The sequence below is a fragment of the Clupea harengus genome, chromosome 1 (genome assembly GCF_900700415.2).
Source record: "Clupea harengus chromosome 1, Ch_v2.0.2, whole genome shotgun sequence".
Lineage (NCBI taxonomy): Eukaryota > Metazoa > Chordata > Actinopteri > Clupeiformes > Clupeidae > Clupea > Clupea harengus.
Window position 1 is genome coordinate 18,921,387 of NC_045152.1, and position 21,506 is coordinate 18,942,892.

A 21,506-nucleotide genomic window follows, 5' to 3' on the forward strand; every position below is an offset into this window, starting at 1 on the left:
TGTTTTTTAGTTTCTTTGTCATTGATACTGAACAAAAAAGCCCCTCATCACAACAGGCTGGGCTCCTGGCTCCTCTCGCCTCAGCAGGTGAAGATATACAAGAACAGACTTGTAGTACAGGGTTGTAGACTACAAATTATATGACCTGAAAGTCGTCTGTAGTGTGATAAATGACTAGCTTACATCTTAACAAATAAATTACATGGACTGGAAAGCTTTGGGCTTTATGCCAACCACTCCCACGTCTTGTTCACCCATACAGTGGCACACACTCACCTGACTTTTAAATTACCCTGAGCGTAAAGGACACGCAGGAATGCATCCTGCTTCTTGAGTGGGAGGGGCTGAGAGACGATCAGCTTCTACAGAAGGATCAAACGGCAAGCGTCCTCTCTTCAACCTAGCAAGTGAAGGGCACTGTCTGTCAAATACGCTACGGGAGTTCGTTGTCTTTGACACGGGAGAGAGAGGGGGACAGAACCATGAAAGAAGCGGAGAAGGGCAATGATGCAGGTGGAGGAGGTAAAGATGGAACCAGAAAATCAGAAAAGGATCAGGTAGGTCATAAATGTTGATGCTGACGTTGAGATGGAATTACTAATGTAGGCTACATGCCCAATGCTGGTTTAAAATAGCCAAATGTTTATTTTATGATTTTCATGATAATTGTTTTATTGCCTAAATCTCGCAACTCCCCTTACTGCTCGACTGTTCCAGCTGTGCAAGTTAAGACTTGTGTGCAGGGGCGTAACTATAGGGGGTGCAGCAGGTGCGGCCCAAAATACTGATATATAGTATACCGATATTCAGCGAAGTAATTACAATGCGCGGGGGAGGGGGCGTGGCGGCGGCGGTTAGTGACATACCCTGTCAATTTCAAAGTGTTAAAGGCTGAATATGTGCGCAGGGGTTGAGGGGGCGTGGCGGCGGTTACAAACATGAAAAAAAAAAAAACGGTGGGGTACGTAGTTTGGGAACCACTGCCTTACGCCACTGACTAGGGCCCGTCATAATAGCCTCTGTGGTAGGGATACGGACAACGGCATGTCTTTAGCCTGCTGGCATATTTACCGAACTGTCTAACTGACAACACACAGATACATTTATACAGCCCCAGGTACGGGGCATCCAGAGGGTCATACTACAGCCTCCACCTGGGCCCGTCATAATAGCCTCCACCTGGGCCCGTCATAACTACGTTAAGCCACTTATTGTGTGGCACAGGTTCCCATGTTAGTCCTAAAGGTTATCGCCTATAAATTGTCCAGCTGCAGATGCCCTTCTTTTTGTCAGCATAGACTTAAGCCCCGGCTCTGTTTTTATGGTTTTAAAAACCGAATCCATTATGTCTTACTAGTAGGCTGTCACACTGTGCTGTACAACACAATTCAAGATTAGTTTAAGATTACAATACTGTAAACGAAAAATATAGCGTCCTGCGATATATAGTCTACGTTTAGTAGGCCACAAATAACCGGCTGGAGAAAGAGGCAGTTCAGTGAAAGAGTTGTGAATGATCAATGTTACCTATGTCATAAATGGACGTGTTATGGCTACTTCTGACAGACCATCAGGGAGCTGGATGTTTTCAAAACATTCGTGACCAATGACTTTCGTGACCAATGACTGTATATACAGCCGGTGTTCGTGACCAATTGTACTCCACCCTCAAACTTTAAGGCTGGAGCGCACAGTGCGAATGTGGTTAAGCGCGAGTGGCACGGGGAAGAGGTTGATTTACATCAACACTACTTGTCATTATTCAGTCATTTGTTTAACGCTACTTGCTACGATTATTTATTTCACGTTTTGACACGGTATCAGACCTTGCATATATGACTGAAAGTTTTGCACAGAGATTTAAAACCTCCCGTGAGTTGCCTGTTTATCGGTGTAGCCTGTCAGCGCGTGTTGTTTAACAGAACGCTATCTCCGTCTGTTTCCCCAAACAAACCTGCAAGGAAGTAGAGAGAGAAAACAGACAAAGCGAGAGAGCCTGTCAGTTGACTATTGAACGTAAATTTTGTTCAGAGTGGGCACTACAACTGACACTTTTCAATATCCCAGGAACTGCTTAAGCTAAAATTTGGAAATTTGGTATGCTTATACTTGGCTTACCTATGGTCATTCATATGGTCAAGCTAATACACAGTTTTGTGAATGACCAATGTTGACTGAATTTTGTAGGCTCATTAATAATGGCATAAAGAAGCTATAGAAGCTTTAAAGCTACTATACACTATGTCTTTACAGAACCATTCAATGTGGCTTAAGTATTACAAGGACAGAGTTTTTTTCAGTGCTTGGGACTAGATGCCGTATGTTATATCGGCTTTGCAAATACAGTGGACACTTTTGGCCTCTTTTGACACTTAGCAGTCTATATCGGTATTAGCCTCATATTGTTTTTTCCAATGTTAGTGTAAACACTCCCTCTTCTGTTTACACAATATATGGCAGGTTTGTTTCACTTAACACTATAACGCCTGTTGTATCATGTTTGCTACATGAGTTTTAGATCTATGACTTCATGATCAATCCCTGAAAAACCTGTTGCATGCATCTGGCACGTTTTCTGCCCTCTTGTGGATTATCTTTGCACTGTTGGCAGTAGTGGGCCTTTGAATGCTATCCCAAATGTCTGCCTTCATGTAGTAGCTCACAAGGATTTGCAGGGAAATCTTTGGAAATGTAGAAAAATCGACAGTAAGAATAACATTTATATTGTTACTAATATTTCAATATATAAATGGACTGTGTTGAAGCCGCTTATAATTACTTCACATTTCTTACAATTCATGTTGAAAATGTGTGTATCAAATATGATAGAGCAGGTGTTTAAGATAAATATATTAAGTTTGAAATATGCACAGCAAGTATATAAGGTAATTTATCTGTAAATCCCTCCATTCATGTTACTGACAGAAAAATCATACTCAGCAACTCTTTTAAAAATAAAAATGTATAAAATAAAAATGTGTGTGATCAATAAATTGTCACAAAGGCCTGATGTATCAAATATGATACAATGATGGGTTGTTTTGTATTTTGTCAATAGGTCCAATAAACACTTTAACTTAAAAAAAAAACATTGAGTGTGTCAGTCTGTAAATTACACTTATATATATATATATTACACAGTTAATTCTTGCACATTCTTTCATTTTTTTATGCAGTGGTCATATTACGCACCACTATGCGTTACAGCTAGTTTAAGTGACAGACACTTTTTCACCTAAATTATAGAGCAAGTTTAGGGGGCTCATAAAGCTACTTAGGAATTTGTGTCAGAAATAAAACACATTGTGACAGATCTTGAGTTTTCTTTCCAGAATTTTAAATATGGTTGTCTTTGTTGATATCCTGTTTATATCTACCTTATCTGAAGTCACACCTTGCTAGCTTCATGGATTTGTCTACTGCTAATGGTCATGGTGGAAGCCCCAGAAGTGTTTGAACTCCAAATGTATCAAACAGTTAGAGCACATCTGACTAAATGTGTCTAATTTATGTATTACTGTGTTACCTCCAGAGCTGGGTTCCAAAGATCATTAAGAAGAGGGTGTGCACAGCATTTGTGGAAGACTCCTTCAGGTACAGCCTGTTCCAGTTGTCTAATATTTGTCCTTATGTGCACTCACATACACTGATTATGCTTCAGAGCTGGAGTGTTATAACCCAAACCTTTTGTGTTTTTAAAGATGGTATATAGACCTTCCTGTTGCATGTATAAGGTATTGAGGCTCAAAGTGCATGGCAAGCCTGATTACCTTATTGGAAATTGCAAACAATGCTTAAGTCATTAGATCCATTTCAGAGCAATCAGAACTGACAATTGCCAGTATACCAAAAGGCTTGTTGTTGTTGTTGTTGTTGTTGTGGTTGTTGTTGTAATCAGCAGAAGCAGTGGTAATATTTTTGCTGTTGTGATCTCAAGACACCAGGCTAAAATCCTGCTATTATTTAGGAATTTCAATAGGCCCACGGCCACATCATTAATCCTAGTCTCAGCATCTCTTTCTCCCTCTCTCTGTGTGTTCTCTCAGCAATGGGGCTCTTTGTCAGTGTGGAGGGGCGCGAGAGATGCATAGCTCCATCGCCACAGGGGATTATTTTGGGGCTGCCATCGTGAGCCAGTGGGCCAGCGTCCAGCATTCCTCTGAATACCCCACAGATGCTTTTGGGGAGCTGGAGTTCGCTGGGGCTGGCAGAAGACACAGTAATGTGGGTACCCTCTGACCTCCAGAGCTTCCTGCTTCTCAGCCTTCGCTCTTTGAGTCAGTCAGAAGAGTTCTTCCAGATGTTTGTCTTTTTATGTCACTGTTGTACCCAATATTTCCTACAACATTACTGCATCCTATTTCTTTTTCTTTAATCTCATGTCAGATGTTCGTGAGCCTGAATAAAGATGCAGATGTGTTTATTCTACCTGTCTACTTAAACCTCTTATCAATCAATCACCAATCAAACTTTATTTGTACGGCGCATTTCATACCAGGAGGTAACACAATGCGCCTCACAGAAGGAAAAAAGGGGGGGGGTTACAAACACTTGTAAAGAGATACAGATTTTGTAGAGATAAATAAAAAGGAAATGACGTACTAACCACACTGTCACTGTAGACTGCTCAGTACAGTTATCGTCAAACTAAGAGACAGCTGCCGTGGGGGGGGGGGGGGGGGGGATTTTCCAGAGGTTAGTAAACAGATAAATGTTAATGGAAATACTTATGTTCTTCAGAAATTTAACTTTGGTCCTAAATTCATAAAGATGATTAAAGTGCTTTATGCAAATCCGTCAGCTAGAGTTTGTATAGGAGGTGCCATCTCAGATCTTTTTGCAATTAACCGCGGCACAAAACAGGGATGTCTGTTATCACCGTTAATTTTCGATCTCTCCATAGATTGCACAATATATTCGTAACAGAACACTGATTTCTCCCATCCAAGTCGGTTCTTCTAAGCAGTCTATATCAATGTTCGCGGATGATACTTTGATCTATATGTCAGATGTACAAAACTCGTTACCGAACACAATCAATGTACTGGATAAGTTTGGTACACTGTCTGGTTTTAAAATCAATATATCAAAATCGGCTTTGATGTTAATTAACGGTGATAAAAGGAAATTAAAGTTACCTACTTCTATTGTGATTTCCAAAGAAGTCAAATATCTAGGGGTTTCGATACATCCATGTCAACACCATAGCTAAAATAAACTACACTAATATTTAAAAAAAGATTGAGGAAGATACTAAAAGATGGGCTACCTTGCCTGGCTCTGTTCCGTCTCGTATAGCAGTAGTTAAAATGAATATCCTACCTCGCATTAATTTAATCTCTTCTATGCTCCCACTGCCTCCCCCAAATGGCTACTGGTCCAAGGTTGATTCTCTACTTTCCAAATACATTTGGAATGGGAGACGAACCCGCATAAAAAGGACAACACTTCAGCATTACAAACAAGAAAGTGGCTGGGCTCTTCCAAACTCTCAATATTATCACTGGTCATTCACCCTGCGTCCACTTAAACAGTGGTTCGACCCTAATTCTGTTTCATCTTGGAAAATAATAGAAGAAAACATAATTAGCCCAATTAGACTTAAAGCTTTTTTATTCTGTGGCCTCTCCATTAAACATTGCGCTTTGAGGTACGGACCAATTCTCACTTACACGCTAAATATCTTAAGAAGATTGAAAGATTTGTGGGTTTTGCATCAAAATGGCATAAATCATCTCCTCTGTGGCATAACAAATACTTGTTATCCGGTAAAAAACCTTTTGTTCAAAATGTAAGGGTATATGGACTTTTGGAGACATAAATGGTAATAATTCCCTACTAAGCTTTAATGAGCTAATGACACTTTACAACATTGCTAAACATTCTTTATTCTTTTACTTCAGACTTAGATCAGCCCTGAAAACACAGAATGTTACATGGGGCTCAGGGCTGAAAGAACCCCCTGTAGTTAAATGGTTACTTGTTGCTCCTAAAAACACTGTCTCCTTCCTGTACACAAAACTTCTTTCACATTTGTCTCCTAAAGCCAATACTGGGGAATGGGATCGATCAATGGGGCTCAGAGGGAGAACTATAAATTGGGAAACAAGCTGGCATAATATATATAGAAGCTCCCATAATCCTAATCATCAATTCATTCACATGAAGATTGCCCATAGAGCATATCTTACCCCTAGAGTCAGACACTTAATAGGACTAGCACCACATCCATTTTGTACTTTTTGTCCACAGAGTACGTTAGGGACATTCATGCATGTAATGTGGGACTGTCCCAAAATATATGATTTCTGGAGTGCTAGATTGTTTGTCTGATCTGATCGGTATACAACTTCCCATAGACCCTGCTCTACACCTTCTCATTGATGACTCTCTAATTTGTATGAATGAAAGATCTAGGAAAATCTGGCTTGCCGGTTTAACAGCAGCCAAAAAGATTATTGTACAAGTCTGGGTGCCACCCCACAATTTATCATTCGAACACTGGTTGAATACCCTTTTGGACATTCTTTTTCTTGAGCTTTCCTCCGCCAAAGTAAATGGTGCAACCCCACGAACACTTAAAACCTGGAACAATGGCATCTCCAAAGTGAAGGACATTATAATGAAAAATAACTAACTGAATGTGAGACCTGTTGACGTTAGTGTGCTTTGTTGATATGATTTGTTATATGAATATATCTCATGTGAGTAGGGGGGTGGGGGGGGATGACATGTTTGGGATATGTTATGCCATATATGCTTAATAAAAAGGTATTAAATCCCAATTTAAACCAATAAATTAAAAAAAAATTAAAAAAATGTTACAGTGAGTGATAAGCGAGATCAAAGAGGTAAGTCTTAAGTGCATGTTTAAAGGTTTCCACCGTTTCAGCCATTCTTAGGTATTCTGGCAGAGTATTCCTTAGGCTGGGGGCATAAAAACTAAAAGCTGCTTCTCCATGTCTCTTTGTCCTGGCTTTTGGAACTGTTAGGAGTTCAGAGGACCTCAGGGATCTACTGGGTGTGTACCTTGAGAGCATGTCTGTTTTACTGTATATTCAGGTGCATGACTATGGAGTGATTTATAGACTAGAAAAATAATCTTGAAATCTATTCTGAAACTAACAGGTAACCAGTGCAGTGATTTTAATACTGGTGTGATGTGCGCTCTCCGTCTTGTTTTAGTGAGGACTCGTGCTGCTGCATTCTGTATTGTTTGTAGTTGACTAATGGCTTTTTGTTGGTATACCAGACAAAAGCGAGTTACAGTAATCTAGCCTGGTCGTGATAAACGCATGCATCAGTCTTTCAGTGTCAGCCTGAGAGAGAAACGGTTGCACCTTAGCAATGTTTCTTAAGTGATAAAAAAGATGTTTTAATTATATTTTTGATATGGGTTTCAAAATTGAGATCTGAGTCTCAGATCTGAGGCTTGGTGCTTGGTGTTAAGTGCTATTGTTTTTAAATGTGCAGGTAGTTTCTCTCTGTCGGCTTTTTCACCAATGACTAATACCTCTGTTTTATCTGGGTTGAGCTGGAGAAAGTTTTGTGACATCCATACATTTATATCAGAAATGCAATTTACCAATCAATCAATAGAGCTGTAGTTGTTGGGTGTTACATAAATATAGAGCTGGGTGTCATCTGCATAGCTATTATAGTTGATGTTGTGCCTCCTAATGACACTACCAAGGGGTAACATGTATAGACTGAAAAGTAAGGGCCCTAAAATGGATCCTTGAGGGACCCCACAGGTCATACAAATGTTTTTTGAGCGGGGGTCTCCGAGGGCAACAAAGTATTCCCGGCCAGTTAGATAGGTACTGGACCAGCGATGTTATGTATGATTGCCTTCTGTTTTGCCTCCTTGCACTTACTAACATCAGTCCTTTCAACTCCTTACTGCTCTCTGGCTATCTTAGGTTTGGTGGAACTTGAATGATGCTTTTATAGCATTTCTTTCCTTTTTTTAACGTTTTCTTTTTTAAAAGAATATATGTGTAAAGGTAATGTAAGTGGGTTATTAACAGCCACTTTTATCAATATTTTGTCTCCACGGATGAGAATAGAGGCTTGTATTGCTCTTATTTTTGATGAACTCACAGGACAACTCACAGAAGAATAGGGACCATGAGTAGCCATCATGTGATCGCTCACTGACTATTTAGGGCTGTGATCAAGCTTTGTGAAACTAATTGCACAGAGAGCAGCAGGGACTAACACTGTTATTTCTGATCTCCTCTCAGTAGAACCATACCAGCCGACATGTAGTATAATGCAGTCTTTATCTCTATGGATCAAGTGTGTAATGAAGAACATGTTCTGGGTATTTACGTCTCCTTTCCCGTCCCGCTTCCCAGTTCCTGCGCCTGTCGTGTGACACAGCCCCTCAGATTGTCTACGACCTGATGACGGCCCACTGGGGGGTTCCAGCCCCCAACCTGGTGGTGTCTGTAGTGGGGGGCGAGGGCAAGGAGGTGCCCAAGCCCTGGGTGAGGGAAGTCCTCCGGCAGGGCCTGGTGCGGGCTGCACAAAGCACAGGTACATTGTGGGAGTTTGCTTTGTGTTGTCTAGTTTGGAGGGATTTGACAAGGGTGAGACTCTGTTCCTATCACTGTAGGAAACTTGTCTTTTCTCAGCTCCACGCCCCTTGTGTATTCTGTGTAAATAGAGTGGTGTAAACACACAATCTTCCTCTGTATTGCGCTCTCTCTCTGTCTTTCTCTCTCTCAGGAGCGTGGATATTTGCTGGGGGCCTTAGGGAAGGCGTTGGGCGTTGTATTGGGGAGGCAGTGAGGGATCATGGGACAGCAGCCTCCTCTGTATCCCAGAACAAGGTCATTGCTGTGGGTGTGGCACCTTGGGGTCTTGTGCACAACCGCCAGCAGCTTGTCAATCCACAGGTGAGATATATTCTCACAATACTCCTTCCCCATGTTTTCACACACACACACACACACACACACACACACACACACACACACACGCACATACCAACAGACAAACTGGCTTTAATTGCGAACATACAGTGTACTTCATGCATAACCTGGTTGACATCATATGCTTATATTCTCTCTCTTTTTCTCACTCTCTTTGTCTCTTTCATTCGTTCTGTCTTTCTCCCTCCTTTCTTAGGGACGTTTCCCTGCACGATATTATGTTCAGAATACTTCTCGAGATTCCCGATGTCTGGATAATAACTACCAGGCCTTCCTCCTGGTGGATGATGGTAGTGTAGGCCGCAGAGGAGGGGAGATGGGGTTCAGAGCTAACTTAGAGGACTACATATCCCATCAGCGCACTGGCATCTGGGGTGAGTGTCTTTTGATTGTTGACATTATTGGATAAATTGTATAACAGGTAAGATAGCGTAAGCTACCCTCTGCTGGTCATTTTTATACTTGCACTTTTCATGACTAGTTGATCATACCGTGCATGTCACCACAGTGGTTCAAAATGTAGAAGTTCAAAACAAAACAAAGTATACATTTTTTTTAGATCTCAGATATACTGTGATTCACCATTTTGCTTTGCATTACTGATCATTTTGAATTATCTGGTTTGAATGATCTGGTGACACAAATTAGCAAAATAAAGTAGTGAGTGTTCAGTGATGAGCGGCTCATGAGTCCGATGATTTGGTCCCTCACAGGCAGTGGCAGTATTGAGATTCCAGTCTTGTGCATGTTAATATCCGGAGACGTCTCCATGCTAGAGGTAACTTTTCATAATCTTTGATCACAGTGTACCAGTGTACCCGAGAATACCCTTTTCTAGGTATTAGGATTCCCTTACTTGACAGCGTCTTCGTATGTTTCCTGTTATTTCTGTCTTTCTGACTTTAGAAAATAAAGAACATATGTGTTAGATGAGTAATCATTTAAAATAATTCAATGAAGTAATACAATGTCTGACTTTTACACAATCCCCATACAGTTGCTGTTCTGTTACTGAGTGTATATATAATCAGATTGAGGGGATGTACGCCTACATATGTATCATTCAACCTGGCCATATCCTGAGATGTGAACCTCACAGAGATATCTCTCTCCCACACAGAGGGTGGATCTGTCCCTGCGTAAGGCCACACCGTGGCTGGTTCTGAAGGGTTCTGGCCCTGCAGCCGACCTGATCTGTGAGCTCCTGGATGAGCTGTCAGCGATGCCCAAGAGCCCCACCTCACCCCCTGCAGACGGGGAGGGCGTAGATGGCCCCAACATGGAGCAAAGGGAGCGGGTGCGGGACCGGATCAGCAAGGCCTTCCCTGGCGAGGCTGACCTGGAGAAACTAGTGGACCGGGTAAGGTTAACACACCCTTCTGTGTGTCAGAGAATGTACATGTACATGAGTACATTTTACATTTTTGTACATTGTACATTTTTTTGGACTTTGTTTGAACCCTTTTGTCTCTTCATCAGTGTCTTCTTCTCTTCCCTCTCCTTCTCTCTCTTTCTCTCTCTCTAGGCTCTCAGCATTTACCAGAACAGGGACCTGATCACTGTGTTCCACGGGGAACAGGAAGGGGCAGAAGACTTTGACACAGTCTTACTGAAGGCCTTGGTCAGAGGTATCAGTTACACGTTGCCATTGATAATCAGGGTGATATAATGTGTGTGTGTGTGTGTGGGGGGGGGGGGGGGGAGCGTGATAGAGTAGAAGAAATGAAGACAAAGCAGAAAAGGTGTGCACTGTAAATATAATCAGAAAAAATAGAGAAAGTGATGAAAGAGGGAGTGGGGATTAAGATCGAGAAAGACTTTCTCACAATCCCAGATGTCAGAGGAAACTTTTTAAGACTAAAATACATTAAGAGAGAGGAGGATGGAGATACAAAGCAGGAGGCAAGAAAAAGTCTGTCTCATTTACTAAATCACTTGTTTTATGTAGCCATCAATTATTAAATCATTATTCATTCCAAATGTGTTTGTGAAATGGCATTCAGCCTGCAAGCGCGTGTCCAGTGACGCCAGTGAGAACATTGAGGAGCTGAAGTTGGCCGTAGCCTGGAACAGAGTGGACATCGCCAAGAGCGAGTTCTTCAATGGGGACATCGAGTGGCGGGTGAGTGTATGACCACCACGGACCTCTCAGCCATAACACAGCTTCTTTCAAACACCCTTCCTGATCTTTATCCCTGCCTTCGCCCCTCAGTACGAAGACTTGGAGAACTCCATGACGGACGCGCTGGTGAACGACAAGCCTCAGTTTGTGCGTCTTTTCACGGAGAATGGCCTGAACATCCTGGACTACCTGACCAACCAGCGCCTGGAGAGCCTGTACAGCTCGCTGTCGGACAGCTCGCTGGTCTACACCCTGCTGCAGCGTAAGCTCAGTGAGCGACAGGGGGTAGCCTCCAACCTCGCCCCTGTGCCAGCCCCTGATCCCAGCACCCCCCTCAAGAGCCCGATCAGCTCCATCACCGACCCCTGCTTAGCTAACGAGCTCAGCCTCTATGAGGTAAGATTTCAAAGGGCGCACATCACAAAGGGTCAGGAGTGAATGCTCTGAAAACAATTCGGGCTTGCACTAACATAATTTCAAAGCAGTAATAATCTGTATAATTGCATGAAAGAGGGTTGCTTTTAATGTCTTATGTGACTGAGACCTTGCTAGTGGTTGTCTGATTGTCAGTTAAAACTACAGTGATGATACAGTGATGATTTACCACCATGCATTATTTAGCATTTTAGTCACAATGCCATGTTGTTTCAGGTATCCCGAGTATTGTGGGACATACTGGGAGACGTTTGTCAGCCCTTCTATTTTGGTCCACTGCGTTTGGATCATGGTGCTAGCACAAGAAAAGCAATGAAGGTATGGCCCATACTTACCAGCATCATGTACAGACTGTGGAAACATCTGCAACCAAGAGCACTGTTGATCAATAGGGCCTTTAGATTTTTCTGTGTCAGTCGGAGCAATAGTTACCAGCCAATTATGAGTTTTTCACGGCACCTAGGACTATGGCTGATGTATTCTCACATGTCAGTGAAGATGACGAAAGCCTGTGTGATGACAATATGACACAGATACATCTATATTAAACAAGTCAGTGCGTACAGTAAATGTAGATCCACATCTCACAAAGCTACGTTATGATTAACCTATTACTTGATATTTGACTTGGTAGAGTATGTTTGTCTGACTGTCTCCCTCTCTGTTTCCCTTGTCTCTCTCTGTTCCTCCATCCTTCTTTTCTCTCGTTCAGCAAGTGAATAAGCTGTTGCTGGGGGAGTGTTCATACAAAGACCAGCGCTGTCTCTCTCCCTGGGCATCCCTCTTTATCTGGGCCGTCCTGCAGAACCGCAGTGAAATGGCCATCTTCTTCTGGGAGATGGTACAAGCCCCCTCTCCTCTGACATCTACATTGAGGCCAGTGGCTGAGTCCTAGTGCCTTCAAATGTGTGTTTGCCCTGCCTTTATTTTGCCTCTCTCTTTCTCTTTCTCTCAGGCAGGAGAGTCTGTCCTTAGTGCTCTCAGTGGTTGTAAGATACTGAGAGAGTTGTCTAAGATGGAGAATGAGACCGAGTCAAAGTTGGCCATGAAGGAGCTCGCCCAGCGCTTTGAGAACCTGGCACACGGTGAGAGGATTACGGGAATGATGAAAAATACAACAAAATACATCATGCACTTTTTAGGTCATTAGAATATTATAGATACATTTAGTTATAGAACTAGTATTGTTTTGACAAGAAAATGATTAGAGGATATTGTAAAAGGCTATGATGGCTTTTGCCTATTGAGACAAATAAGTCAGGTAGTAGGGGTACACCACTGACCTCAGAGCTCAGGTAGTAGGGGTACACCACTGACCTCAGAGCTCAGGTAGTAGGGGTACAACACTGACCTCAGAACTCAGGTAGTAGGGGTACAACACTGACCTCCAGGCAGAGCTCAGGGAATGGCATCTACCTGTGGCTTAGTAACCAACCCATTTCAAGTGCCACACATTAGTGTGTCCTGGGATGCATGGATGGATCTTTTTGCCATATTTTTTGGTGCGGTCACCAACAATTTAAATCTAAATGTAAACTAAAACTTGAGTAGTTTGGCTAGTCTGCTAGTAGATGCCAGAGTTTTGGAAAAAAAAACATCAGACAGTGGAAAGCAAAGGTAACCTCTCCCTGAGCTGCCTAAACTGAGACTCACGTATTTCATGCCAATAGGTTAGGAGTTTTAAGTAACGCTTAAATTACAGACAGGGCATCCTGGCTAGCCTTTGTTGTTTATGGCATCCCTGAAACAGCTTAGCTAACTATCAGTTGTTAAGGGTTCCTCTGTTTAAAGTAAGAGTGTATCATGTTGGCTGGCCTCGGGCCAGAACTCCAAGGACTTTTTGTGCTACTCACCCCACAATTCTGACACGAATTTGAGGGGTGAAATACAGAGTTAATGAAGGAGAGATAGAGTAATTCACTTGTGTTCAGTGAGTTCAGTGTTCATGTGTGTAACTCCTTGCTGTAACTGGTTTTGTCTGTGTGTTTTACAGATGTGTTTAGTGAGTGCTATAGGAACAGTGAGAGTCGCTCCTTCTCGCTGCTCATCAGGAAGTCTCCGCTGTGGGCCGGGACCACGTGTCTGCAGATGGCCATTGCAGCTGATGCCCGACTCTTCTTCAGCCATGATGGTGTTCAGGTGAGGCTCCACACACACACACAACACACTGTTCTCATCCCAATACTCCACAAACCTCCTTCACAAAAGTGTGCCCCTGGTGCCTGTTACATGACCGACCGATAACACTGTGCACCTTCCCCAATGCCTACCAGTGCCTTACTCCCACATGCTTGCCAATACCCCAGTATTCAGACCACCAACTCTGCCATCTTCCGATTTCTCTGTAGTTTGTCACTTCACCCATCACCTTCCCATGTGATACCTTGCAGTAGATGAGTTAGACATGACTTGTCAAATCTGCCTGAGCCTGTTAATAAATCTCTCTCTCACACACACTCTCTCTCTCTCTCTTCTTCTCTCTCTCTCTATCTCTCTCTCTGACAGGCATTGCTCTCTCAGATCTGGTGGGGTGACATGGAGAGCTGCACGAAGGTGTGGAAACTCGTCATCTCTTTCTTTTTCCCCCCTCTCATCTACTCCAACCTCATCAGCTTCAGGTGTGTCCCATCATCATCTTTCATCTTCATCTGTAGGCTTCATCTTTTCTATCTCTCTGCCTGTCTTCTCTCTCCTTGTGCCCTCTATCCCATTAGTGTTGCTTCTCAGCGTCTTGAAGACAGTGTTTGATTTTCCGCAGAGAACAGGAGGAAGATCAGAAGATAGAGGAGCTCTTTCACCGCCGGGACAGCCTGGACGCAGACGACGCCACAGTGTATTCCCTCGCCGACATCCTGCACACGTAAGATCATCATCACATACACACACACACATACATGCACACAATGATTGCCCCAACATAGCTCACACAAGTAGAACTAGAGTTCTCCAAGCCATTCTTATTTAAGCCATAACATAAGTTTAGCTCGACACATAGCTCTCATTTGTATACTGAATATTACTGCGGTTATATGCCAGATGGGGATCCAGGGCAATCATGCTTAACATGTTTGTATGTTTAATACGTTAATATATGCTGTGTTGATATGATTGTTTTTTGTATGTGTTTGATTTACAGGAAAGAAGATGCAGAAGAATATAATGCTTTAAGGGACAAATCTAAAGGTATGTAATGTTTATCTCACTGAATCACTTCCTGTTGACCTTTTGACCTTTCACAGATACCTAACATTTGACTTTGGTTTGTTCTGACACCATAGGAGCCTCCCTCTCCAGCCAAAAGCGACCATTTGTGTTCCACAGATGGCGGCAATTCTGGTTCTCACCCGTTACCTCGTTTCTTGGCAATGTGCTGATGTACTTCCTCTTCCTCTTCCTCTTCGCCTACATCCTATTGGTTGACTTCAAGCCACCACCTAAAGGCCCTACCTCCATGGAGCTTGTGTTGTACTTTTGGGTGTTCACCTTGGTTTGTGAGGAGATACGACAGGTGCGCATACGTACAAAAATGGACGCATTAACTATGTAAACACCCACACCTGCAGGAATAAACACACACCTATACTTGCATTCACAAACACACACTAATATTGTATTGTCTTTCAGTCTTTCTATGTAGGAACCACCGCTGTATTCCAAAAGACGCGGTTGTACATCCAGGACATCTGGAACAAATGTGACTTAACCGCCATCCTTCTGTTCTCTTTGGGCCTCATATGCAGGTATGTGTGTGTGTATGTGTGTGTGTGTGTGTGTGTGTGTGTGTGCATGTGTGCGTGTGTTTCATGAGTTGTCCATACATCTGTGCACATGGGTATAGTAAATATCAGACAATATTTAGAATTCGTATTATTAAGGCCATTCTGTGTGTCTACATTTCCAGAATGTTCCCATGGTCGTATAAGTTTGGGCGTTCAATGATGTGCCTGACCTATATGGTCTTCACCATGAGACTCATCCACATTTTTGCCGTTCATAAACAGATGGGCCCCAAGATCATCATTGTTGGGAAAATGGTGAGAAAATGAGTATATGACAATGACCTTCAGAATGTTAGTGATGTACGGTGAAGTGAAAACTAGGGCCTTAAAATGCTTAGATCCTCTTTCTTTATGTTATTATTAGTGCTGTCAAACGATTAAAATATTTAATCGCGATTAATCGCATTTTTGTCATAGTTAACTCAAAATTAATCGCGATTAATCGCAAATTTGTATCTATTCTAAATGTCCCTTCGTTTATTTATTTTTTCCATCATTTTATTTTTATTTTAATGCCCTTATCAACATGGAAAAGTGGATTTGCTTGCTTTAAGCAAATATTTTATTTTATTGAAAACCAACATTGCCAAACAGGGCGGTACAAAATAAAATTATAAAGTGCACATTTCAGGTAAACAAGGACTCAGCCTATAGTGCAGTTAAACCATGGCTTAATATTTTCTCTTTTTCAAGTTTGCTGGGAACATAGCAGTCAGGCCTCTTATTTCAGAAACAATGAACCGTAACAGTTAGGTTACCAATAAAAGGTAAGCCTACTACTTCTTTGATTTCAGCCAGCTGCCTGTTGACATTTTCAGACAACAGTGAAGCTCGCTTCTTTTGCACAACACAACTTTTAAAAGTTTTTCAATTCAGAAGCCTTTTATCATCCATTTCGCCGTATTGCGCTCACCATTCACTCAAAACGTAACGTTAGCCTACTACACAGTTTGCGAGGCCAAAAAGAACGTTAATCTAAAAAAAATAAAAAAATAATAATAAAAAAATCGCGTTAATCTCGCAATAAAAAAATTAACGGTGTTAAAATGGGTTTGCGTTAACGCCGTTAATAACGCGTTAAACTGACAGCACTAGTTATTATGTTTTTTCCAAATTAATTTTCTTTATGTGAATTTAATACGGATGAAGACAGACACGGTGACGTTTGATGAATGCATGGGTCTGTGCTCTACAATCTGCGGCAAGCAATTTCCAGGGTGAATCTCCTTACAGTGATGAACATCAACACTTTATGAGCCCTTACTGTTCCTTTTCTCACAGGTGAAGGATTTGTTCTTCTTCCTGTTTTTCCTCGGGGTGTGGCTGATGGCCTATGGAGTAGCCAATCAAGCACTTATATACTCTTATGATTCCCGTCCTGGTTGGATATTTCGTCGAGTTTTCTACAGACCATACATGCATATTTATGGACAGATACCACTGGATGAAATAGATGGTCAGTGAATACAATGGTTCTAGGAATAATAAGTTGCACAATAGAAATAGAAATATTAATTCTAACAGGTTCATATAATTCATCTGTTACAGCATGTCTCTAAATACATAATGCGTGGGACTTGCAGGGAGCATACATACAATGAATGCATTTCTTGTACTTGAAACCAGTTTAGATGAAAGAGTCTTCTTTAATAATGTGCATTGAAAGGTTTTCATCTCCCTAATATCTTCTGTTCTTCTCCACTCTCATAATCTTAAAATTCTTTTCTCACTCCCCTGTGTTCACTCTCTCAATCTTTCTCCCTCTCCCTGCTCAGCTGACAAACGCAGCGAGATAGAGTGCACAAGCAATGCAACTCTAATTCAGGAGGGCATGGAGGCGTGTCCGCAGTCTGATGCCAACTGGCTGGTGCTCATCCTGCTGTCTGTCTACTTGCTGGTCACCAACATCCTACTGGTCAATCTGCTCATTGCAATGTTCAGGTACCACATGCCACACTAGCCTATTGGTGTCTGGGCCTGAGAATACTCCAGGGTCCTTACATACCAGGGAACCAAGGGTTTGGAGGTTTTATGCTAGTAGAATGTATTCTGCTAGATGTAATAGTGACCACAGCATATTGGTAAAGATTTAAATCTTGAGCAGTTTAGATATTTGAGGCAGAGTGGATCCCTCAATGGATCCCCAATCTTTAGGCCACTGGTCCTGGACCTGGCAGGACTGTGTATCTCATCCATGTTCAACATCAGCCAAATCAGTGCTATACTATATCCATCTTTACATTGTGTGTGTGTGTGTGTGTGTGTGCGTGTAAATTACAGCTACACCTTCAACAAAGTTCAGGAGCACAGCGACGTCCACTGGAAATTCCAGCGGTACAACCTGATTGTTGAGTACCACTCGCGGCCCTGCCTGGCTCCGCCCTTCATCATCCTCTCCCATCTGCACCTCTTCATCAAGAGGAACATCCGCAAGGTGCCCTCTGTCAAAATTACACACTTCGGTAAGTCATTTGGGCTTTATTTCCGGGATAAACGGATCTGTTGTGAACTTAACCAAAGATGCCAATTTTTTAGTCCACATTAGGTCTATCTGCTTGCCTAAATGGGCCCACTTTATAATATATATAATTGTTGCGGAATGTATAATATAAAGTTAAACCTTTATGAAACTCTAACTAAACACTAATAAAAACCATAGTGGTTTATATTTCATGTTTACCATTTTTACGTAAAAAAAACCAGTGAATGTTTTCAGTGCGTGACTGTTTTTCCTCTCCTGTTCTCCAAGCCCACATGGACCCTTCAGTGTAGGTGACTGTGTGTTTCCCCATTCAGCCCCAGGAGAATCTTCTGTCAGTAGCCCACACGGGACGTAAATCATGTTTTTACTCTCTCTCTCTCTCCCTCTCTCTGTCTTTCTTTCTTTCCCTTAAAGTTCTGGAGATCAGGGGCAGGAAGGCTAGCCGGCTCAACACGTGGGAGTCCACTCAGAAAGAGAATCTTCTGTCCATCCAGAACAAGAAGCAGCGTGAGAGCGACACAGAAAGAATCAAACGCACATCCAGCAAGTCAGTGATTTGGTCCCGCTCCCTCCCTGTCTTCCCATATAGCAGCTGTCTCTACACCGGATCTGGTCCTGTTCTGGCTTATTCACTGAATGTGACTCTGCCATTAGGGTCAGAGCTAGCGACTGTTTAGGCTGCGTCCTCTTGGGACATTTGCATTCTTTTCACTGTTGGTGTGAGCTAGTGTTTACATAAGAAAGACTTGCATGTCTTACACTGTATCGTCTTAGTTTGCCTTTTACGAGATTTATACTCATGAGCTATGTGTTTTACAGTCAAGGGTCAGGTGTTACAAGACTACACAGCCAGGGCGGCTAGTTCTGTAACTAGCGCATGTTTTATGTGGGTTGTGGAATGTGGGTTCCATTGACCCAAGGCCACCGGCATGCCTTAGCTTCATGTTTGGGTGTGACTCTGCCTGGGGGCTGATGAGCTCTCTGTGTCGTCTGCTTGAAGGGTGGATAGCGTACTGAAGCAAATGGTGGAGATCCGAGACCACGACCGCAGGCTGAGAAACCTGGAGTCAGAGGTTAGTTTAGGGTGTGCACCCCTTTCTCCCCCCTCCCATGTGACACCCAAGCACACGTGGCTAAGGTTCCACTGACCACAACTGGGGAAACAGTCTGACTGTCTTGTTTGTGGTGTGTGTGTGTGTGTGTGTGTGTGTGTGTGTGTGTGTGTGTGTGTGTGTGTGTGTGTGTGTGTCTGCATGTGTTTGTGTGTGTGTTTGAGAGATGATGGCTGTCTGATGCAGCTGTTTTAAGTGCATGCTCAGCACAGACCAGAGACGATCCATCAAGTTCACACTCATATACACATTGTCTCTCTCTCTCTTTCTCTCACTCTCTCTCAGCTGGAGTACTGCTCCAGCATCCTCTCTTGGATGGCGGATTCACTGTCCAAGAGTAACCTGATAAAACCACCACGCCCTCCCCCCACACGAAGAGGTACAGTCTCTCTCCCTCTCTCCACCCTCCCTTCTATCTCTATGGCATAACTAGGTTCTTCCTAATATAGCTCATATTTATGAAACGCTGAACTAGTGAGTGCTTAATGGGATGAAGAGCTGCATCGTGCTTATAGCAGCTAATTAAAAGCATGCTGCTCAAACAGCCTCACATTAACGTGCAACCTGTCCAATACCCAATGCAATGTAATAATTGAAATGGTTAAATGTTCAGGTATTGGTAACATAGAATGAAATATATCACATTATCAAAAATACACCTACTGGTATTCTGCAGTCTGGAGTAATGATTGAGATATGTCGGCCACAGTTTGAGATATATTTGAAGGCAGGGGGAGTTTTTATTTCCTTATAAATACCTTTCTATTAAACTGAATGGTATGCCTGTGAGATCAGTGCACAGAGTGCAGAGTTCCTAGCGAGCACACATAGTGGTGAAGTGAAGTGCACATTTCCCGCACTGCTAGTCTGCTTAAGATAAATAAACAACAGTTTGTAGAGACTATGGTGGTCAGTCTCACAAACGAATGCTCATTGTGTCCATGACTCAGGTGCAGTCCTTTGGTGTCTCACAGTTTTGTCTCTTCTGTCTCTGATGTCCTAGATTCAGTCATCAGTTCTCCCAGCTGCTGATGGAGACCGGGGAGGAGAGAGAGACAGATAGAGCCAGAGGGAGAGATGGAGTGGAAATTGGTGGACGTCTTTTATCTCTGTGTGGCAGTTGTGTTGCGACTGCACATGAACCGCACACTTCTTCCCCATGTTTGCAACCACTAGCGCACCCAAACAGACATGTTTTGCACACACACGCACACACAAACACTCATACTAGTGATGTTACAAATGAACCCGAGGCTTCGGAGCTTGTGTCGCCAAACTGAAGCACTTCCAGACGGAGCGCGTATCGAGGCTTGTATCGTTTTGCTGAAATGACGTCACTGGTGACGTCCGAAGCCTCATTTGAATCAAGTGCTTCTCAAAGTGGTTTGTTCGTTCACTTTTGGCGGGACGCTTCGACTATAAGATGTCCCAATTCCCATCTCGTATTCATGGTTGTTGTCAGTGGTTGGAGACATAGCGATAGTTGTTGAAAAAACCTGATTCTGATCTGATTTAGCGATAGTTGGAGACATAGCGATAGTTGGAGACTTAGAGGTAGTTGGAGATTTAGATTGTTCGCTGTTATTAGTAGTATAGATTATTTGAGATAGAGTTATGGAGCCAGTTAGGAAGAGAAAGCCCTCGATCCAGTTGCACAAAGCACTTTCGCCCCCTTTTCACTGCCCTGCACTTTCACTGACCAGTTGTCCAAAAGCACTCACTTCCCTTGGTTTTACAAAAGTACTGACCAGTATTCCAAAAGCACTTTAACTACCCTTTGTTCCAACAGCATACAGAAGAGAGTAAAGATAATTAGCAGGCGTTTTTATCCAAAGCATCTGATTAAAATTCGCTTTGACCGGTAATCGAACCTGAGTGGCACACATGACGCGACATCGCTAACCGTTGTGCCACCATACAACCCTTAAATCTATAGGTCAAACAATTATTAGAAGAAAGAATAGAAAAAGAAAGCCTTTATTGTCATTGTATTCGCATACAACGAAATTTGAATTAATGGAGGTACATTTTTTCCACCATATGTTTGTGTGCATGTTATTTTAGCAGGCCTTGCGCACTACAACAAATTGAACAAATTCACTGTCCCGAGAAAACCTTTCCTACACCGTATTTTTATTGACCAGCAGGTGTCACTAGAGAGCGAACGAAGCTTCGAGTAATGAACCTTTTTTTAACACGTCGGGCTGGAAAGCTTCAAAGGTTCATGATAGGTGGTGGGCCGAAGCCCCGTATCTGTTCAACTTTGTAACTTAAAATGGGACAACCTTGATATTTTCCAGTTGAGGTAATTATGTTATTTCTAACGATAAACCAGTTGTTGTCACCTAAGATCGTTGCACATTTAGTCAAAACCATAGTATAAAAGTTTGTTAAACTCACCGGCAAACACAGTTGCCTACTAAATCAGTGCAACCAATAACACGATGTAATACTGGCGTAAGAACATTATTAACCAATCAGATGCAGCCACATTGACACCCGTTTCACCTATTACTCAGGTGTAGTTCATATTGACATATTTCACTGCTGCCGCGACAGCTCCAACCCATTGAAATGGAGACGTGTTTTAAGTAATAATTTGATCAGTATAAGGCCGTTTTAAAACGTGTTTGTTTT

At 42.5% G+C, this 21,506-nt stretch overlaps 1 protein-coding gene across 1 annotated transcript; it reads left to right on the forward strand.

Annotated features, from left to right (window-relative positions):
• The first annotated feature begins 308 nt into the window (after window positions 1–308).
• Window positions 309–20,499, forward strand: LOC105898513 (transient receptor potential cation channel subfamily M member 4-like). The gene is made up of 28 exons (XM_031569975.2): window positions 309–557; window positions 3,533–3,594; window positions 4,047–4,224; window positions 8,361–8,541; window positions 8,734–8,903; window positions 9,136–9,313; window positions 9,653–9,717; window positions 10,060–10,299; window positions 10,465–10,567; window positions 10,943–11,061; window positions 11,152–11,457; window positions 11,713–11,814; window positions 12,209–12,337; window positions 12,452–12,581; window positions 13,490–13,635; window positions 14,002–14,114; window positions 14,255–14,356; window positions 14,633–14,679; window positions 14,775–15,004; window positions 15,121–15,236; window positions 15,398–15,530; window positions 16,557–16,731; window positions 17,051–17,216; window positions 17,556–17,737; window positions 18,172–18,304; window positions 18,758–18,830; window positions 19,155–19,248; window positions 19,873–20,499. The coding sequence occupies exons 1-28, from the start codon at window positions 483–485 to the stop codon at window positions 19,899–19,901; spliced, it is 3,777 nt and encodes a 1,258-aa protein (XP_031425835.1). The 5' UTR covers window positions 309–482; the 3' UTR covers window positions 19,902–20,499.
• Window positions 20,500–21,506: the final 1,007 nt, after the last annotated feature.

Excerpts from the sequence above, each read along its gene's own strand:
- LOC105898513 (XM_031569975.2), top strand. The coding sequence starts at position 483 with ATGAAAGAAGCGGAGAAGGGCAATGATGCAGGTGGAGGAGGTAAAGAT. Across the intron at positions 13,636-14,001 it reads TCAGCCATGATGGTGTTCAG|GCATTGCTCTCTCAGATCTG; the intron begins GTGAGGCTCCAC and ends TCTCTCTGACAG. Across the intron at positions 18,831-19,154 it reads TGAGAAACCTGGAGTCAGAG|CTGGAGTACTGCTCCAGCAT; the intron begins GTTAGTTTAGGG and ends ACTCTCTCTCAG.